General features: G+C 54.4%; 1 protein-coding gene across 1 annotated transcript in view; it reads left to right on the forward strand.

Annotated features, from left to right (window-relative positions):
* The window catches only part of LOC121278078 (tau-tubulin kinase 1-like), a 265,278-nt gene that overhangs the window by 144,198 nt on the left and 98,957 nt on the right, over positions 1-22,123 (forward strand). Inside the window, exon 5 of the mRNA XM_041188135.1 lies at positions 21,224-21,378. Within this exon, the coding sequence (XP_041044069.1) occupies positions 21,224-21,378 (155 nt within the window). The remainder of the gene's footprint in view (positions 1-21,223; positions 21,379-22,123) is intronic.

Here is a 22,123-nt window from a genome sequence, read left to right on the forward strand (position 1 = left end):
GTGAGGGGGTGGGGTTCTGGGTGAGGGGGTGGGGGTGTGAGTGAGGGGGAGGGGGGTTCTGGGTGAGGGGGTGGGGTCTGGGTGAGGGGGTGGGGTTGTGAGTGAGGGGGAGGGGGGTGTGAGTGAGGGTGAGGGGGGTTCTGGGTAAGGGGGTGGGGGTCTGGGTGAGGGGGTGGGGTGTGAGTGAGGGGATGGGGAGCTGGGTGAGGGGGTGGGGTGTGAGTGAGGGGATGGGGTTCTGGGTAAGGGGGTGGGGGTCTGGGTGAGGGGGAGGGGGGTGTGAGTGAGGGGGAGGGGGTTCTGGTAAGGGGGTGGGGGTCTGGGTGAGGGGGTGGGGTCTGGGTGAGGGGGTGGGGTGTGAGTGAGGGGGAGGGGGGTGTGAGTGAGGGGGAGGGGGGTTCTGGGTAAGGGGGTGGGGGTCTGGGTGAGGGGGGGGGTGTGAGTGAGGGATGGGGAGCTGGGTGAGGGGTGGGGTGTGAGTGAGGGGATGGGGAGCTGGGTGAGGGGGCGGGGGGTTGTGAGTGAGGGGGAGGGGGGTTCTGGGTAAGGGGGGTGGGGTCTGGGTGAGGGGGTGGGGTGTGAATGAGGGGCGAGGGGGCTGGATGTGGAGAGGGGATGAGGTGTGGATGGAGGGTGCTGGGGAGGGGGTGGGGTGTGAGTGAGGGGATGGGGAGCTGGGTGAGGGGGGCGGGGGGGTGTGAGTGAGGGGGAGGGGAGTTCTGGGTAAGGGGGGGTGGGGGTCTGGGTGAGGGGGGTGGGGGTCTGGGTGAGGGGGTGGGGTGTGAGTGAGGGGGAGGGGGGGTTCTGGGTAAGGGGGTGGGGGTCTGGGTGAGGGGGAGGGCGGCTGGGTGAGGGGGTGGGGTGTGAATGAGGGGGAGGGGGGCTGGATGTGGAGAGGGGATGAGGTGTGGATGGAGGGTGCTGGGGAGGGGGTGGGGTGTGAGTGAGGGGGAGGGGGGCTGGATGTGGAGAGGGGATGGGTGTGGATGGAGGGTGCTGGGGAGGGGGTGGGGTGTGAGTGAGGGGATGGGGAGCTGGGTGAGGGGTGGGAGTGGGGTGTGAATGAGGGGGAGGGGGGCTGGATGTGGAGAGGGGATGAGGTGTGGATGGAGGGTGCTGGGGAGGGGGTGGGGTGTGAGTGAGGGGGAGGGGGGTTCTGGGTAAGGGGGTGGGGGTCTGGGTGAGGGGGTGGGGGTCTGGGTGAGGGGGTGGGGTGTGAGTGAGGGGATGGGGAGCTGGGTGAGGGGGTGGGGTGTGAGTGAGGGGGAGGGGGGTTCTGGGTAAGGGGGTGGGGGTCTGGGTGAGGGGGTGGGGGTCTGGGTGAGGGGGTGGGGTGTGAGTGAGGGGGAGGGGGGTTCTGGGTAAGGGGGTGGGGGTCTGGGTGAGGGGGCGGGGGGTGTGAGTGAGGGGGAGGGGGGTTCTGGGTAAGGGGGTGGGGGTCTGGGTGAGGGGGTGGGGTGTGAGTGAGGGGATGGGGAGCTGGGTGAGGGGTGGGAGTGGGGTGTGAATGAGGGGGAGGGGGGCTGGATGTGGAGAGGGGATGAGGTGTGGATGGAGGGTGCTGGGAGGGGGTGGGGTGTGAGTGAGGGGATGGGGAGCTGGGTGAGGGGGCGGGGGGGTGTGAGTGAGGGGGAGGGGAGTTCTGGGTAAGGGGGTGGGGGTCTGGGTGAGGAGGTGGGGTGTGAGTGAGGGGATGGGGGTCTGGGTGAGGGGGTGGGGTGTGAGTGAGGGGGAGGGGAGTTCTGGGTAAGGGGGTGGGGGTCTGGGTGAGGGGGTGGGGTGTGAGTGAGGGGATGGGGAGCTGGGTGAGGGGGCGGGGGGGTGTGAGTGAGGGGGAGGGGAGTTCTGGGTGAGGGGGCGGGGCGGTGTGAGTGAGGGGGAGGGGAGTTCTGGGTAAGGGGGGTGGGGGTCTGTGTGAGGGGGTGGGGTGTGAGTGAGGGGATGGGGAGCTGGGTGAGGGGTGGAGTGGGGTGTGAATGAGGGGGAGGGGGGCTGGATGTGGAGAGGGGATGAGGTGTGGATGGAGGGTGCTGGGGAGGGGGTGGGGTGTGAGTAAGGGGATGGGGAGCTGGGTGAGGGGGCGGGGGGGTGTGAGTGAGGGGGAGGGGGGTTCTGGGTAAGGGGGTGGGGTCTGGGTGAGGGGGTGGGGTCTGGGTGAGGGGGTGGGGTGTGAGTGAGGGGATGGGGAGCTGGGTGAGGGGGTGGGGTGTGAGTGAGGGGATGGGGAGCTGGGTGAGGGGTGGGGTGTGAGTGAGGGGGAGGGGGGTTCTGGGTAAGGGGGTGGGGTCTGTGTGAGGGGGTGGGGTGTGAGTGAGGGGATGGGGAGCTGGGTGAGGGGGAGGGGGGTGTGAGTGAGGGGGTGGGGAGCTGGGTGAGGGGGTGGGGTGTGAGTGAGGGGGAGGGGGGTTCTGGGTAAGGGGGTGGGGGTCTGGGTAAGGGGGTGGGGTCTGGGTGAGGGGTGGGGTGTGAGTGAGGGGATGGGGAGCTGGGTGAGGGGTGGGAGTGGGGTGTGAATGAGGGGGAGGGGGGCTGGATGTGGAGAGGGGATGAGGTGTGGATGGAGGGTGCTGGGGAGGGGGTGGGGTGTGAGTGAGGGGATGGGGAGCTGGGTGAGGGGGCGAGGGGGTGTGAGTGAGGGGGAGGGGGGTTCTGGGTAAGGGGGTGGGGTCTGGGTGAGGGGGTGGGGTGTGAGTGAGGGGGAGGGGGGTTCTGGGTAAGGGGGTGGGGTCTGGGTGAGGGGGTGGGGTGTGAATGAGGGGGAGGGGGGCTGGATGTGGAGAGGGGATGAGGTGTGGATGGAGGGTGCTGGGGAGGGGGTGGGGTGTGAGTGAGGGGATGGGAGCTGGGTGAGGGGGCGGGGGGGTGTGATTGAGGGGGAGGGGGGTTCTGGGTAAGGGGGTGGGGGTCTGGGTGAGGGGGTGGGGGTCTGGGTGAGGGGGTGGGGGTCTGGGTGAGGGGGTGGGGGGGTGTGAGTGAGGGGGAGGGGGAGCTGGGTGAGGGGTGGGAGTGGGGTGTGAATGAGGGGGAGGGGGGCTGGATGTGGAGAGGGGATGAGGTGTGGATGGAGGGTGCTGGGGAGGGGGTGGGGTGTGAGTGAGGGGATGGGGAGCTGGGTGAGGGGGCGGGGGGGTGTGAGTGAGGGGGAGGGGGGTTCTGGGTAAGGGGGTGGGGTCTGGGTGAGGGGGTGGGGTGTGAGTGAGGGGATGGGGAGCTGGGTGAGGGGTGGGAGTGGGGTGTGAATGAGGGGGAGGGGGGCTGGATGTGGAGAGGGGATGAGGTGTGGATGGAGGGTGCTGGGGAGGGGGTGGGGTGTGAGTGAGGGGATGGGGAGCTGGGTGAGGGGTGGGGTGTGATTGAGGGGGAGGGGAGTTCTGGGTAAGGGGGTGGGGGTCTGGGTGAGGGGATGGGGAGCTGGATGAGGGGGAGGGGGGTTCTGCGTAAGGGGGTGGGGGTCTGGGTGAGAGGGTGGGGTGTGAGTGAGGGGGTGGGGTGTGAGTGATGTGGAGGGGGGCTGGATGTGGAGAGGGGGTGAGGTGTGGATGGAGGGTGCTGGGGAGGGGTTGGGGTGTGATTGAAGGGGAGGGGTGGGGTGGAGGGTGGGGCATATAGGCCCACATTATTCAATTTAACCAAGGAGAAGCTAACCATCACCCCTTGACATTCAATGACATTACCATCACTGAATCCTCAGACTCATGGACTTATAAATGTCTACAGTGCAGAAGGAGGCCATTCAGCCCATCGTGTCCACGCCAGACAACAAAGATTTGACTACACGAATCCCATTTTCCAGCGCTTGGTCCATAGCCCTGGAGACTATGGCAATACAAGTGAATATCTAAATACTTCTTAAATGTTACGAGAGTTTCTAATTCAACCACCATTTCAGGCAGTGAGTTCCAGACTCCCACCACCCTCTGGGTGAAATTACTCCATAATTCCCCTCTTAGCCTTCTACCTCTTATCTTCAATCTATGGCCCCTGGTTATTGAGCCCACTGTCAACATCCTGGGGGTTACCATTGACCAGAAACTGAACTGGATGAGCCATATAAATACTGTGGCTACAACTACAGGTCAGAGGCTAGGAATCCTGCAGTGAGTAACTCACCTCCTGACTCCCCAAAGCCTGTTCACATCTACAAGGCACAAGTCAGGAGTGTGATGGAATACTCCCCACTTGCCTGGATGAGTGCAGCTCCCACAACACTCAAGAAGCTCAACACCATCCAGGACAAAGCAGCCGCTTGATTGGCACCCCATCCACAAACATTCACTCCCTCCACCACCGACGCACAGTAGCAGCAGTGTGTGTACCATCTACAAGATGCACTGCAGGAACTCACCAAGGCTCCTTAGACAGCACCTTCCAAACCCATGACCACTACCATCTGGAAGGACAAGGGCAGCAGATAGATGGGAATACCACCACCTGGAAGTTCCCCTCCAAGTCACTCACCCCCATCCTGACTTGGAAATACATCACCGTTCCTTCACTGTCGCTGGGTCACAATCCTGGAACTCCCCTCCTAACAGCACTGTGGGTGTACCCACACCACATGGACTGCAGTGGTTCAAGAAGGCAGCTCACCCACCACCTTCTCAAGGGCAACTAGGGATGGGCAATAAATACTGGCCCAGCCAGCAAAGCCCACATCCCATGAATCAATCAAAAAAACATGACCCCTTCTCCCCACGATATAATTTAAATCCGCCCTTGTTATATGATTCACCAGAACCCTCTTCCCAGCACAGTTCAGGTGCAGACTGTCCCAGTGGGACCGCTCCCACTTTGCCCAGTACTGGTGCCAGTGCTCCATGAACCAAAACCCATTTCACAGAATTTTAACAGCACAGAAGACAGCCATTCAGCCCATTGTGTCTGCATCGGCTCTCCAAATGAGCAGTATGACCTGGTGCCATTGCTCTGCCTTTTCCTCGTACCTCTGCACATTGTTTCTATTCAAATAATCATCTGATGTCCTCCTGAATGCCTCGATTGAACCTGCCTCCACCACACTTCCAGGCCGTGCATTCCAGACCCGAACCAGTCACTGTGAAAACTTTATTCTCACATCACATTTGCTTCTTTCGCAAATCACTTTAAATCTGTGCCCTCTTGTTCTTGATCCTTTTATGAGTGGGAACAGCTTCTCCCGATCTACTCTGTCCAGCCCTCTCATGATTTTGAACATCTCTATCAAATCTCCTCTCAGCCTTCTCCTCCCCAAGGAGAACAGTCCCAACCTCTCCAATCTATCCTCATAGCTGAAGTTTCTCATCTCTGGAACCATTCTTGTAAACCTCTTCTGTACTCTCTCCAATGTGTTCACATCCTTCCTATAGTATGGTGTCCAGAACTGTACACAATATTCCAGCTGAGGTCTAATATAAACTCAGCATAACCTCCCTGCTCTTGTACTCTATGCCCCTATTAATAAAGCCCAGGATACTATATGTTTTATTAACTGCTCTCTCCACTTGTCCTGCCACCTTCAATGACCTTTGCACATATACACCCAGGTCCTTCTGTTCCTTTTTTATTATTTGTTCCTGGGATGTGGCTGTCCCTGGCTAGGCCAGCATTTATTACCCATCCCTAATTGCCCTAGTTCGAGGGCATTTTAGAGTCAACCACATTTCTGTGGGTCTGGAGTCACATGTAGGCCAGACCAGGTAAGGACAGCAGATTTCCTTCCCTAAAGGGCATTAGTGACCCAGATGGGTTTTTACAACAATTGACAATGGTTTCATGGTCACCATTAGACTTTTAATTCCAATTCCACTATCTGCTGTGGTGGGATTTGAACCCAGGTCCCCAGAGCATTAGCCTTTGTTTTTGGATTACTAGTCCAGTGACAATACCACTATATTATCACCTCCTCCTGCACCCCCTTCAAAATTTCACCCTTTATTTTATATTGTCTGTCTATGTTCTTCCTACCAAAATGCATCACCTCACACTTCTCATTAAACTTCATCTGTCACCTATCTGCGCACTACCGTCATTGACCTTTTCTGTTACCTCTTCAAAAAACTCCAGCAAGTTAGTTAACCATGATTTCCCCTTTAGAAATCCAGGTAGCTCTTCCTTATCAACCCATGTGACTGCTAATTCAATCCTGAATAATTGTTTCTAGAATCTTGCCCACCACTGAAGTTAAACTGACTGGTCTGTAATTGCTGGGCTTCTCCTTACAACCTTTTTTGAACAAGGGTGTAATGTTTGCAATTCTCCAGTCCTCTGGTACCTCCCCTGAGTCTAGGGAAGACTAAAAGATTATGGCCAGTGACCTTACAATTTCTACTGTTATTTTCTTCAATATCCTTGGATGCATCTCATCTGGCCCTGGTGTCTTGTCAACTTTAAGCACCGACAGTCTATTCAACACTTCCTGCTTATCAATTCTGAACCCTTCTAGTGACAGAGTTTCCTCATCTGTCACCATGGCCCGGGTACCATCTACCTCCTTGGTAAAGACGGATGCAAAGAATTCATTTAATACCTCAGGCATTGTCCCTTCATCCATGTATAAATTCCCTTTTAGGTCCTAATCAGTCCTACTCCTCCTTTTACCGTCCTTCTACCAATCACATGCCTATAGAAGACTTTGGGATTCCCCTTTATGTTGGCTGTCTTTGAGCTATACATTTAACTTTCCTATCTGATTTACCCTATACCAATCTGCCTATACATTTAACTCTCCTATCTGATTTACCCTATACCAATCTGCCTATACATTTAACTCTCCTATCTGATTTACCCTATACCAATCTGCCTATACATTTAACTCTCCTATCTGATTTACCCTATACCAATCTGCCTATACATTTAACTCTCCTATCTGATTTACCCTATACCAATCTGCCTATACATTTAACTCTCCTATCTGATTTACCCTATACCAATCTGCCTATACATTTAACTCTCCTATCTGATTTACCCTATACCAATCTGCCTATACATTTAACTCTCCTATCTGATTTACCCTATACCAATCTGCCTATACATTTAACTCTCCTATCTGATTTACCCTATACCAATCTGTTTGGGACTAAGGTAGTAATCTAGAGATTATTACCTTCGAGATTCTGCATTTTAATTTTTTCCCTAGTTATTCTAGTTCTACCTATGTCATTGGTGTCTATGTGGCCCATGACTACTGGATCCTCCCCTTCCCACTGCAAGTTCCTCCCCTTCCCACTGCAAGTTCCTCTCCAGCTCCGAGCAGATGTCCAGACCCTAGCACAGGGCAGGCAACAGAGCTGTCTGGTCTTTCACTCTGGGCTGCAGGGAACTGTGTCAATCCAAAAACAGAATTACCTGGAAAAACTCAGCAGGTCTGGCAACATCGGTGGAGAAGAAAAGAGTTGATGTTTCGAGTCCTCATGACCCTTACACAGGGTCATGAGGACTCGAAACGTCAACTCTTTTCTTCTCCGCCGATGCTGCCAGACCTGCTGAGCTTTTCCAGGTAATTCTGTTTTTGTTTTGGATTTCCAGCATCCGCAGTTTTTTGTTTTTATAACTGTGTCAATCCCCCTGACTATACTGTCCCCAACTACCGCGACATTCCAATTAACTCCCCGCACTTGATTGGCTTCCTGTACCTTGGTGCCATGGTCAGCTTGCTCACCCACTCTGCAGCCACCACTTTCATCCATACAAGCTGCAAAAACCTTGAGCAATATTGCAAAGGCTGAGGCTCACATTCCGGCCCTCTGGGCCCCCTTACCTATCTCATTCCCAATCACACCCTTCTGTCCCTGATACTGACCAAATCAGAAGAACTTCCTGGTACAAAGTTTCCAAGTAACTTTACTCCTGATGCAACGCACTGTCTGCAGCTCAGCCTCCCGCTCAATGACTCTGAGTAAAAGCATCTCAGGCTGCAGAATTAATTTATAATAAACCCTATTGCTCCCACTGAGCTTTGCTACCGCTAGTAAACCATACTCATCCTAATGAAAATTATCATTGCTAATCGACAAGTTGGTTTAGAAAGATAATCAAGAAAAATGCTCATCACTAATCATTTCCCTTTGACATCACACTTTGGATTTTTTTCTCCGAATGTGGTTGTTCTACAGAATGAGCTGCTGGACTGGCAAGCTCGCTCTCCCCTTCTCACACTGTTTAAACCTCTGAACTCTCACTGCGCTCTCTCTCCCCTTCTCGCACTGTTTAATCCACTGAACTCTCACAGCGCTCTCTCTCCCCCTTCTCACATTGTTTAACCCTCTGAACTCTGCCCGCGCTCTCTCTCCCCATGTCTCACTGTTCAACCCTCTGAACTTTCACCGCGCTCTCTCTCCCCATCTCACATTGTTTAAACCCCTGAAGTCTCACTGCGCTCTCTCTCCCCTTCTCATACTGTTTAACCCTCTGAACTCTGCCCGTGCTCTCTCTCCCCATCTCACACTATTTAACCCTCTGAACTTTCACCGCACTCTCTCTCCCCTTCTCACACTGTTTAACCCCCTGAACTCTCACTGCATGCTCTCTCTCCCCATCTCACACCGTTCAACCCTCTGAGCTCTCACCGCATTCTCTCTCCCCTTCTCACACTGTTTAACCCCTGAAGTCTCACTGCGCTCTGTCGCCTTCTCACATTGTTTAACCCTCTGAACTCTCGCCGCGCTCTGTCTCCCCATCTCACACTGTTTAACCCTCTGAACTCTCACCGCACTCTCTCTCCCCTTCTCACACTGTTTAACCTCCTGAGGTCTCACTGCGCTCTCTCCCCTTCTCACACTGTTTAACCCTCTGAACTTCAATCACGCTCTCTCTCCCCATCTCACACTGTTTAACCCTCTGAACTCTCAATGCACTCTCTCTCCCCTTCTCACACTGTTTAACCCTCTGAACTTCAATCATGCTGTCTCTCCCTATCTCACACTGTTTAAACCTCTGAAGCCTCAACGCGCTCTCTCTCCCCATCTCACACTGTTTAACCCCCTGAACTCTCACCATGCTCTCTCTCCCCCTTCGTACACTGTTTATCCCTCTGTACTCTGCCCACGTTCTCTCTCCCCATGTCTCATTGTTTAACCCTCTGAACTCTCACCATGCTCTCTCTCCCCATCTCACACTGTTTAACCCTCTGAACTTTCACCGCGCTCTCTCTCCCCATCTCACACTGTTTAACCCTCTGAACTCTCAACGCACTCTCTCTCCCCATCTCACACTGTTTAACCCTCTGAACTTCAATCACGCTGTCTCTCCCCTTATCACACTGTTTAACCCTCTGAAGCCTCAACGCGTGCTCTCTCCCCATCTCACACTGTTTAACCCCCTGACCTCTCACCACGCTCTCTCTCCCCCTTCTCACACTGTTTAAACCTCTGAACTCTGCCCGCGCTCTCTCTCCCCATCTCACACTGTTTAACCCCCTGAACTCTCACCACACTCTCTCTCCCCCTTCTCACACTGTTTAACCCTCTCAAGTCTCACCGCACTCTCTCTCCCCTTCTCACCCTGTTTAGCCCCATGAACTCTCAGTGCGCTCTCTCTCCCCCTTCTCAACCCTCTGAACGCTCACCGTGCATTCTCTCCCCTTCTCACCCTGTTTAACCCTCTGAACTCTGCTTGCGGTCTCTCTCCTCTTCTCACGCTGTTTAACCCTATGAATCTCACCGCACTCTCTCTCCCCATCTCACACTGTTTAACTGCCTGAACTCACCGCTTTCTTTCTCCCCCTTCTCACACTGTTTAACCCTCTGAACTCTGCCCGCGCTCTCTCTCCCCATCTCACACTGTTTAACCCCCTGATTTCTCACCGTGCGCTCTCTCCCCCTTCTCACACTGTTTAACCCTCTGAACTCTGCCCGCGCTCTCTCTCCCCATCTCCCACTGTTTATCCCTCTGAACTCTCACCGCGCTCTCTCCCCATCTCACACTGTTTATCCCTCTGAACTCTCACCGTGCCCTCTCTCCCCATCTTACACTGTTTATCCCTCTGAACTCTCACCGCGCTCTCTCCCCATCTCACACTGTTTATCCCTCTGAACTCTCACCGCGCTCTCTCCCCATCTCACACTGATTAACCCTCTGAACTCTCACCGCACTCGCTCTCCCCATCTCACACTGTTTAACCTCTGAAGTCTCACTGCGCTCTCTCCGCTTCTCACACTGTTTAACCCTCTGCCCTCAGTCACGCTCTCTCTCCCCATCTCACACTGTTTAACCCTCTGATCTCTCACCGCGCTCTCTCCCCATCTCACACTGTTTAACCCTCTGAACTCTCACCGCACTCTCTCTCCCCATCTCACACTGTTTAACCCTCTGAACTCTCACCGCGCTCTCTCCCCATCTCACACTGTTTAACCCTCTGAACTCTCACCGCACTCTCTCTCCCCATCTCACACTGTTTATCCCTCTGAACTCTCACCGCGCTCTCTCCCCATCTCACACTGTTTAACCCTCTGAACTCTCACTGCACTCTCTCTCCCCATCTCACACTGTTTAACCTCTGAAGTCTCACTGCGCTCTCTCCGCTTCTCACACTGTTTAACCCTCTGCGCTCAGTCACGCGCTCTCTCCCCATCTCACACTGTTTAACCCTCTGAACTCTCACCACGCTCTCTCCCCATCTCACACTGTTTAACCCTCTGAACTCTCACCGCACTCTCTCTCCCCATCTCACACTGTTAATCCCTCTGAAGTCTCACTGCGCTCTCTCCGCTTCTCACACTGTTTAACCCTCTGCCCTCAGTCACGCCCTCTCTCCCCATCGCACACTATTTAACCCCCTGAACTCTCACCATGCTCCCTCTCCCCCTTCCCACACAGTTTAACCCTCTGAACTCTGCCCGCGCTCTCTCTCCCCATGTCTCACTGTTTGAACCACTGAACTCTCACCGTGCTCTCTCTCCCCCTTCTCACACTGTTTAACCCTCTGAACTCTCACCGCACTCTCTCTCCCCTACTCACCCTGTTTAACCCTCTGAAGTCTCACCGCGCTCTCTCTCCCCTTCTCACCCTATTTAGCCCCATGAACTCTCAGAGCGCTCTCTCTGCCCCTTCTCAACCCTCTGAACTCTCATCGTGCACTCTCTCCCCTTCTCTCTCTGTTTAACCCTCTTAACTCTCACCGTGCTCCCTCTCCCCATCTCATACTGTTTAACCCTAAACCCTCTCTGCGCTCTCTCTCCCCATCTCACACTGTTTATCTCTCTGAACTCTCACTGCGCTCTCTCCCCATCTCACACTGTTTAACCCTCTGAACTCTCACCATGCACTCTCTCCCCTTCTCTCACTTTTTAACCCTCTGAACTCTCACTGTGCTCTCTCTCCCCTTCTCACATTCTTTAACCCACTGAACTCTCACTGTGCTCTCTCTCCCCATCTCACGCTGTTTAACCCTCTGAAGTTTCACTGCACTCTGTCTCCCCATCTCACACTGTTTAACCCTCTGAAGTCTCACTACGCTCTGTCTCCCCATCTCACACTGTTTAACCCTCTGAACTCTCACCGCGCTCTGTCTCCCCATCTCACACTGTTTAACCCTTTGAACTCTCAACGCACTCTCTCTCCCCTTCTCACACTGTTAACCCTCTGAACTCTCACCGCGCTCTCGCTCCCCATCTCACATTGTTTAACCCTATGAATCTCACCGCGCTCTCTCTCCCCTGTTTAACTCCCTGAACTCTCACCGCGCTCTTTCTCCCCCATCTCACACTGTTTAACCCTCTGTACTCTGCCCGCGCTCTCTCTCCCCATGTCTCACTGTTTAACCCTCTGAACTTTCACCGTGCTCTCTATCCTTCTCACACTGTTTAACTCCCTGAACTCTCACCGCACTCTCTCTCCCCATCTCACACTGTTTAACCCCCTGAAGTCTCACTGCGCTCTCTCTCCCCATCTCACACCGTTTAACCCTCTGAACTCTCACTGCTCTCTCTCTCCCCTTTTCACACTGTTTAACCCTCTGAACTTCAATCACGCTCTCTCTCCCCATCTCACATTATTTAACCCCCGTGAACTCTCTCCACGCTCTCTCTCCATCTCACGCTGTTTAACCCTCTGAACTCTCTCCGCACTCTATCCCCTTCTCCCCCTGTTTAACCCGATGAATCTCACCGTGCTCTCTCTCCCCATCTCACACTGTTTAACCCTCTGAACTCTCACCGCACTCTCTCTCCCCATCTCACACAGTTTAAACCCCTAAACTCAACGTCCTCTGTCTCACCTTCTCACCCTGTTTAACCCTCTGAACTCTGCCTGCGCTCTCTCTCCCCTTTTCACGCTGTTTAACCCTATGAATCTCACCGCGCTCTCTCTCCCCATCTCACACTGTTTAACAGCCTGAACTCACTGCTTTCTTTCTCCCCCTTCTCACACTGTTTAACCCCCTGAATTCTCACTGTGCTCTCTCTCCCCCTTCTCACACTGTTTAACCCTCTGAACTCTGCCCGCGCTCTCTCTCCCCATCTCACACTGTTTAACCCCCTGATTTCTCACCGCGCTCTCTCTCCCCCTTCTCACGATGTTTAATCCTCTGAACTCTCACCGCGCTCTCTCCCCCCCCATCTCACACTGTTTATCCCTCTGAACTATCACCGCGCGCTCTCCCCATCTCACACTGTTTAACCCTCTGAGCTCTTACCATACTCTCTCTCCCCCTTCTCACACTGTTTAACCCCCTGAACTCTGCCCGTGCTCTCTCTCCCCATCTCACACTGTTTAACCCCCTAAACTCTCACTGCGCTCTCTCTCCCCTTCTCACACTGTTTAACCCTCTGAACTCTGCCTGCGCTCTCTCTCCCCATCTCACCCTGTTTATCCCTCTGAACTCTCAACGCACTCTCTCTCCCCTTCTCACACTGTTTAACCCTCTGAAGTCTCACTGCGATCTCTCCGCTTCTCATACTGTTTAACCCTCTGACCTCAGTCACGCTCTCTCTCCCCATCTCACATTATTTAACCCTCTGAACTCTCTCCGCACTCTATCCCCTTCTCCCCCTGTTTAACCCTATGAATCTCACCGTGCTCTCTCTCCCCATCTCACACTGTTTAACCCTCTGAACTCTCACCGCACTCTCTCTCCCCATCTCACACAGTTTAAACCCCTAAACTCAACGTCCTCTGTCTCACCTTCTCACCCTGTTTAACCCTCTGAACTCTTCCTGCGCTCTCTCTCCCCTTTTCACGCTGTTTAACCCTATGAATCTCACCGCGCTCTCTCTCCCCATCTCACACTGTTTAACAGCCTGAACTCACCGCTTTCTTTCTCCCCCTTCTCACACTGTTTAACCCCCTGAATTCTCACTGTGCTCTCTCTCCCCCTTCTCACACTGTTTAACCCTCTGAAATCTGCCCGCGCTCTCTCTCCCCATCTCACACTGTTTAACCCCCTGATTTCTCACCGCGCTCTCTCTCCCCCTTCTCACACTGTTTAACCCTCTGAACTCTGCCCGCGCTCTCTCTCCCCATCTCACCTTGTTTAACCCTATGAATCTCACCGCGCTCTCTCTCCCCATCTCACACTGTTTATCCCTCTGAACTCTCACCGCGCTCTCTCCCCATCTCACACTGTTTATCCCTCTGAACTCTCACCGCGCTCTCTCCCCATCTCACACTGTTTATCCCTCTGAACTCTCACCGTGCTCTCTCTCCCCGTCTCACACTGTTTATCCCTCTGAACTCTCACCGCGCTCTCTCCCCATCTCACACTGTTTATCCCTCTGAATTCTCACCGCGCTCTCTCCCCATCTCACACTGTTTAACCCTCTGAAGTCTCACTGCGCTGTCTCCGCTTCTCACACTGTTTAACCCTCTGCCCTCAGTCACGCTCTCTCTCCCCATCGCACACAGTTTAACCCTCTGAACTCTGCCCGCGCTCTCTCTCCCCATGTCTCACTGTTTAAACCTCTGAACTCTCACCGTGCTCCCTCTCCCCCTTCTCGCACTGTTTAACCCTCTGAACTCTCACCGCACTCTCTCTCCCCTACTCACCCTGTTAAACCCTCTGAAGTCTCACCGCGCTCTCTCTCCCCTCACCCTATTTAACCCCATGAACTCTCAGTGCGCTCTCTCTCCCCCTTCTCAACCCTCTGAACTCTCACTGTGCACTCTCTCCCCTTCTCACACTGTTTAACCCTTTTAACTCTCACCGTGCTCCCTCTCCCCATCTCATACTGTTTAACCCTTTGAACTCTCACCGCACTCTCTCTCCCCTTCTCACACTTTTTAACCCCCTGAAGTCTCACTGCACTCTGTCTCCCCATCTCACACTGTTTAACCCTCTGAACTCTCACCGCGCTCTCGCTCCCCATCTCACATTGTTTAACCCTCAACTCTCACCACGCTCTCTCTCCTTATCTCACCCTGTTTAACCCTATGAATCTCACCACGCTCACTCTCCCCATCTCACACTGTTTAACCCCCTGATCTTTCACCGTGCTCTCTCTCCTTCTCACACTGTTTAACCCCCTGAAGTCTCACTGCGCTCTCTCTCCCCATCTCACACTGTTTAACCCTCTGAACTCTCACTGCACTCTCTCTCTGCTTCTCACACTGTTTAACCCTCTGAAGCCTCACCGCACTCTCTCTCCCCATCTCACACTGCTTAACCGCCTGAACTCTCACCGCGCTTTCTCTCCCCATCTCACACTGTTTAACCCTCTGAACTTTCACCGCGCTCTCTCCCCTTCTCACACTGTTTAACCCCCTGAACTCTCACTGCGCTCTCTCATCCCTTCTCACACTGATCAACCCTCTGAGCTCTCACCGCATTCTCTCTCCCCTTCTCGCACTGTTTAACCCCTGAAGTCTCACTGCACTCTCTCGCCTTCTCACATTGTTTAACCCTCTGAACTCTCACCGCGCTCTGTCTCCCCATCTCACACTGTTTAACCACCTGAACTCTCACCGTGCTCTCTCTCCCCATGTCTCACTGTTTAACCATCTGAACTCTCACCGTGCTCACTCTCACCGTGCTCTCTCTCCCCATGTCTCACTGTTTAACCCTCTGAACTCTCACCGCGCTCTCTCTCCCCATCTCACACTGTTTAACCCTCTGAACTTTCACCGTGCTCTCTCTCCCCATGTCTCACTGTTTAAACGACTGAACTCTCACCGTGCTCCCTCTCCCCCTTCTCACACTGTTTAACCCTCTGAACTCTCACCGCACTCTCTCTTCCCTACTCACCCTGTTTAACCCTCTGAAGTCTCACCGCGCTCCCTCACCCCTTCTCACCCTATTTAACCCCATGAACTCTCAGTGCGCTCTCTCTCCCCCTTCTCAACCCTCTGAACTCTCACCGTGCACTTTCTCCCCTTCTCACACTGTTTAACACTCTTAACTCTCACCGTGCTCCCTCTCCCTATCTCATACTGTTTAACCCTAAACTCTCTCTGCGCTCTCTCCCCATCTCACACTGTTTATCTCTCTGAACTCTCACTGCGCTCTCTCCCCATCTCACACTGTTTAACCCTCTGAACTCTCAGTGCGCTCTCTCTCCCCTTCTCACACTGTTTAACCCTCTGAACTCTCACTGCGCTCTCTCTCCCCTTCTCACATTCTTTAACCCACTGAACTCTCACCACACTCTCTCTCCCCATCTCACACTGTTTAAACCTCAGAACTCTGACTGCGCTCTCTCTCCCCATCTCACACTGTTAACCCTCTGAACACTCACTGTTCTCTCTCTCCCCTTCTCACACTGTTTAACCCTCTGAGCTCTCACTGTGCTCTCTCTCCCCATCTCACACTGTTTAACCCTCCGAAGTCTCACTGCACACTGTCTCCCCATCTCACACTGTTTAACCCCCTGAAGTCTCACAGCACTCTGTCTCCCCATCTCACACTGTTTAACCCTCTGAACTCTCACCGCACTCTCTCTCCCCATCTCACATTGTTTAACACTCTGAACTCTCACCGCGCTCTCTCTCCCCATCTCACCCTGTTTAACCCTATGAATCTCACCGCATTCTCTCTCCCCATCTCACACTATTTAACCCCCTGAACTCTCACCACGCTCTCTCTCCCCCATCTCACACTGTTTAACCCTCTGAACTCTGCCCGCGCTCTCTCTGCCCATGTCTCACTGTTTAACCCTCTGAACTTTCACCGTGCTCTCTTTCCTTCTCACACTGTTTAACTCCCTGAACTCTCACCGCACTCCCTCCCCCCATCTCACACTGTTTAACCCCCTGAAGTCTCACTGCGCTCTCTCTCCATATCTCACACTGTTTAACCCTCTGAACTTCAATCACACTCTCCCCATCTCATGCTGGTTAAACCTCTGAACTCTCACCACACTCTCTCTACCCATCTCACACTGTTTAACCGCCTGAACTCTCACCGCATTCTCTCTCCCCATGTCTCACTGTTTAACCCTCTGAACTCTCACCGCGCTCTCTCTCCCCATCTCACACTGTTTAACCCTCTGAACTCTCACCGCGCTCTGTCTCCCCATCTCACACTGTTTAACCACCTGAAATCTCACCGTGCTCTCTCTCCCCATGTCTCACTGTTTAACCATCTGAACTCTCACCGTGCTCACTCTCACCGTGCTCTCTCTCCCCATGTCTCACTGTTTAACCCTCTGAACTCTCACCGCGCTCTCTCTCCCCATCTCACACTGTTTAACCCTCTGAACTTTCACCGTGCTCTCTCTCCCCATGTCTCACTGTTTAAACCACTGAACTCTCACCGTGCTCCCTCTCCCCCTTCTCACACTGTTTAACCCTCTGAACTCTCACCGCACTCTCTCTCCCCTACTCACCCTGTTTAACCCTCTGAAGTCTCACCGCGCTCCCTCACCCCTTCTCACCCTATTTAACCCCATGAACTCTCAGTGCGCTCTCTCTCCCCCTTCTCAACCCTCTGAACTCTCACCATGCACTTTCTCCCCTTCTCACATTCTTTAACCCACTGAACTCTCACCACACTCTCTCTCCCCATCTCACACTGTTTAAACCTCAGAACTCTGACTGCGCTCTCTCTCCCCATCTCACACTGTTAACCCTCTGAACACTCACTGTTCTCTCTCTCCCCTTCTCACACTGTTTAACCCTCTGAGCTCTCACTGTGCTCTCTCTCCCCATCTCACACTGTTTAACCCTCCGAAGTCTCACTGCGCACTGTCTCCCCATCTCACACTGTTTAACCCCCTGAAGTCTCACAGCACTCTGTCTCCCCATCTCACACTGTTTAACCCTCTGAACTCTCACCGCACTCTCTCTCCCCATCTCACATTGTTTAACACTCTGAACTCTCACCGCGCTCTCTCTCCCCATCTCACCCTGTTTAACCCTATGAATCTCACCGCGTTCTCTCTCCCCATCTCACACTATTTAACCCCCTGAACTCTCACCACGCTCTCTCTCCCCCGTCTCACACTGTTTAACCCTCTGAACTCTGCCCGCGCTCTCTCTGCCCATGTCTCACTGTTTAACCCTCTGAACTTTCACCGTGCTCTCTTTCCTTCTCACACTGTTTAACTCCCTGAACTCTCACCGCACTCCCTCCCCCCATCTCACACTGTTTAACCCCCTGAAGTCTCACTGCGCTCTCTCTCCCCATCTCACACTGTTTAACCCTCTGAACTTCAATCACACTCTCCCCATCTCATGCTGGTTAAACCTCTGAACTCTCACCACACTCTCTCTACCCATCTCACACTGTTTAACCGCCTGAACTCTCATCGCATTCTCTCTCCCCATGTCTCACTGTTTAACCCTCTGAACTCTCACCGCGCTCTCTCTCCCCATCTCACACTGTTTAACCCTCTGAACTCTCACCGCGCTCTGTCTCCCCATCTCACACTGTTTAACCCCCTGAAGTCTCACAGCACTCTGTCTCCCCATCTCACACTGTTTAACCCTCTGAACTCTCACCGCGCTCTCGCTCCCCATCTCACATTGTTTAACCCTCTGAAGCCTCACCGCACTCTCTCTCCCCATCTCACACTGTTTAACCGCCTGAACTCGCACCGCGCTTTCTCTCCCCATCTCACACTGTTTAACCCTCTGAACTTTCACCGCGCTCTCTCCCCTTCTCACACTGTTTAACCCCCTGAACTTTCACTGCGCTCTCTCATCCCATCTCACACTGATCAACCCTCTGAGCTCTCACCGCATTCTCTCTCCCCTTCTCGCACTGTTTAACCCCTGAAGTCTCAGTGCACTCTCTCCCCTTCTCACACTGTTTAACCCCCTGAACTTTCACTGCGCTCTCTCATCCCATCTCACACTGATCAACCCTCTGAGCTCTCACCGCATTCTCTCTCCCCTTCTCGCACTGTTTAACCCCTGAAGTCTCAGTGCACTCTCTCGCCTTCTCACATTGTTTAACCCTCTGAACTCTCACCGCGCTCTGTCTCCCCATCTCACACTGTTTAAACCTCTGAACTCTCACCGTGCTCCCTCTCACCATCTCATACTGTTTAACCCTCTGAAGTTTCACTGCGCTCTGTCTCCCCTTCTCACACTGTTTAACCCCCGAAGTCTCACTGCACTCTGTCTCCCCATCTCACACTGTTTAACCCTCTGAACTCTCACCGCGCACGGTCTCCCCATCTCACACTGTTTAACCCTTTGAACTCTCACCGCACTCTCTCTCCCCTTCTCACACTGTTTAACCCCCTGAAGTCTCACTGCACTCTGTCTCCCCATCTCACACTGTTTAACCCTCTGAACTCTGCCCGCGCTCTCTCTCCCCATCTCACACTGTTTAACCCCCTGAACTCTGCCCGCGCTCTCTCTCCCCATGTCTCACTGTTTAACCCTCTGAACTTTCACCGTGCTCCCTCTCCCCATCTCACACTGTTTAACCCTCTGAACTCTCACTATGTTCTCTTTCCCCCTTCTCATACTGTTTAACCCTCTGAACTCTGCCCGCGCTCTCTCCCTTCTCACACTGTTTAACCCTCTGAACTCTGCCCGCGCTCTCTCTCGCCCTTCTCACTCTGTTTAACTCCCTGAACTCTCACCACGCTCTCTCTCCCCCTTTTCACACTGTTTAACCCTCTGAACTCTGCCTGCGCTCTCTCTCCCCATCTTACACTGTTTAACCCTCTGAACTCTGCCCGCGCTCTCTCTCCCCATGTCTCACTATTTAACCCCCTGAACTCTCACCACGCTCTCTCTCCCCCATCTCACACTGTTTAACCCTCTGAACACTGCCCGCGCTCTCTCTGCCCATGTCTCACTGTTTAACCCTCTGAACTTTCACCGTGCTCTCTTTCCTTCTCACACTGTTTAACTCCCTGAACTCTCACCGCACTCCCTCCCCCCATCTCACACTGTTTAACCCCCTGAAGTCTCACTGCGCTCTCTCTCCCCATCTCACACTGTTTAACCCTCTGAACTTCAATCACACTCTCCCCATCTCATGCTGGTTAAACCTCTGAACTCTCACCACACTCTCTTTACCCATCTCACACTGTTTAACCGCCTGAACTCTCACCGCATTCTCTCTCCCCATGTCTCACTGTTTAACCCTCTGAACTCTCACCGCGCTCTCTCTCCCCATCTCACACTGTTTAACCCTCTGAACTCTCACCGCGCTCTCTCTCCCCATCTCACATTGTTTAACACTCTGATCTCTCACCGCGCTCTCCCCATCTCACCCTGTTTAACCCTATGAATCTCACCGCGCGCTCTCCCCTTCTCACACTGTTTAACCCTTTGAACTTCAATCATGCTCTCTCTCCCCATCTCACACTGTTTAACCCTCTGAACTTTCACCGTGCTCCCTCTCCCCATCTCACACTGTTTAACCCTCTGAACTCTGCCTGCGCTCTCTCTCCCCATCTCACACTGTTTAACCCTCTGAACTCTGCCCACGCTCTCTCTCCCCATGTCTCACTGTTTAACCCTCTGAACTCTCACCGCGCTCTCTCTCCACTTCTCACCCTGTTTAACCCTCTGAAGTTTCACCGCGCTCTCTCTCCCCTTCTCACCCTGTTTAACCCCATGATCTATCACCGCGCTCTCTTTCCCCCTTCTCAACCCTCTGAACTCTCACTGCACACTCTCTCCCCTTCTCACAGTGTTTAACCCTCTTAACTCTCACCATGCTCTCTCTCCCCTTCTCACATTGTTTAACCCTCTGAACACTCACTGTTCTCTCTCTCCCCTTCTCACACTGTTTAACCCTCTGAGCTCTCACTGTGCTCTCTCTCCCCATCTCACACTCTTTAACACTCTGAAGTCTCACTGCGCTCTGTCTCCCCATCTCACACTGTTTAACCCTCCGAAGTCTCACTGTGCTCTGTCTCCCCATCTCACACTGTTTAACCCTCTGAACTCTCACCGCGCTATCTCTCCCCTTCTCACCCTGTTTAACCCCATGATCTATCACCGCGCTCTCTTTCCCCCTTCTCAACCCTCTGAACTTTCACTGCACTCTCTCTCCCCTTCTCACACTGTTTCACCCCCTGAACTCTCACTGCGCTCTCTCATCCCATCTCACACTGATCAACCCTCTGAGCTCTCACCGCACTCTCTCTCCCCTTCTCGCACTGTTTAACCCTCTGAACTCTCACTATACTCTCTCTCCCCCTTCTCACGATGTTTAACCCTCTGAGCTCTCACCGCACTCTCTCTCCCCTTCTCGCACTGTTTAACCCTCTGAACTCTCACTATACTCTCTCTCCCCCTTCTCACGATGTTTAACCCTCTGAGCTCTCACCGCACTCTCTCTCCCCTTCTCGCACTGTTTAACCCCTGAAGTCTCACTGCGCTCTCTCGCCTTCTCACATTGTTTAACCCTCTGAACTCTCACCACGCTTTGTCTCCCCATCTCACACTGTTTAAACCTCTGAACTCTCACCGCACGCTCTCTCCCCTTCTCACACTGTTTAACTCCCTGAAGTCTCACTGCGCTCTCTCTCCCCATCTCACACTGTTTAACCCTCTGAACTCTCACTGCGCTCTCTTTCCCCATCTTACACTGTTTAACCCTCTGAACTCTCACCGCGCTCTCTCTCCCCATCTCACACTGTTTATCCCTCTCAAGTCTCCCTGCCTCATTTCACCAGGGCCTCCCACCTGCCCCCATAACATCTCTTTTTGGCTCAGAAGAACAGGGTACATGTGTAGGAGGAGATTGTGTGTGGCGAGAGGGAATGAGAGGATTGGCTCGGATGGGGCTGTGGAGGGAGGGAGGAGGGGTGTTGAGGGAGGAGGGGTGTTGAGGGAATGTCTGTAAAGGGTTGTCCCTGTGGCCTTGTGCTGACATCACCTTTTCTCTTTCTCTCTCTCTCTCCTGCAGTTGATAATGTCAGTGTTAGAGAATAGCAGCAAGGAGCGGAACATCACTGAGAACGAGGCCTTCGACTGGGAGAAAGGTGGCACTGATATTTTATTGTCTACTAGCACTCCCACCCAGGCCCAACTGCACACCAAACAGACTGCAGCCATGTTCGGGTGAGTCCATGGGGGGAGTGGGGGAGCGTGGGCCGGCTGCGGGGGGGAGGGTGGGGGTGGGTGGGCCGGCTGCGGGGGGGAGGGTGGGGGTGGGTGGGCCGGCTGCGGGGGGGAGGGTGGGGGTGGGTGGGCCGGCTGCGGGGGGGGGGAGGGTGGGGGTGGGTGGGCCGGCTGCGGGGGGGGGGGGAGGGTGGGGGTGGGTGGGCCGGCTGCGGGGGGGGGAGGGTGGGGGTGGGTGGGCCGGCTGCGGGGGGGAGGGTGGGGGTGGGTGGGGGATATCTTGGGTGTAGAAAGGGAGTAGGGCAGCGACTGGAGTCTCGGGGCAGTGGCCTGGGTCTCGGGGCTGGGGCCTCGGGTCCGGTCTCTCAGGGCAGGGGTCTCGGGGCCTGGGTCTCGGGTCCGGGGTCTCGGGGCCAGGGTCTCGGGGCCAGGGTCTCGGGGAAGGGGGCCGGGGTCTCGGGTCCGGGGTCTCGGGGCCAGGGTCTCAGGGCAGGGGTCTCGGGTGCGGGGTCTCGGGGCCAGGGTCTCAGGGTAGGGGTCTCAGGGCAGGGGTCTCGGGTGCGGGGTCTCGGGGCCAGGGTCTCGGGGCCGGGGTCTCGGGTGCGGGGTCTCGGGTCCGGTGTCTCGGGTGCGGGGTCTCGGGTGCGGGGTCTCGGGTGCGGGGTCTCGGGTCCGGTGTCTCGGGTCCGGTGTCTCGGGTCCGGGGTCTCGGGTGCGGGGTCTCGGGTGCGGGGTCTCGGGGCCA

Source organism: Carcharodon carcharias, chromosome 5, assembly GCF_017639515.1.
Source record: "Carcharodon carcharias isolate sCarCar2 chromosome 5, sCarCar2.pri, whole genome shotgun sequence".
NCBI classification, from domain to species: Eukaryota; Metazoa; Chordata; class Chondrichthyes; order Lamniformes; family Lamnidae; genus Carcharodon; species Carcharodon carcharias.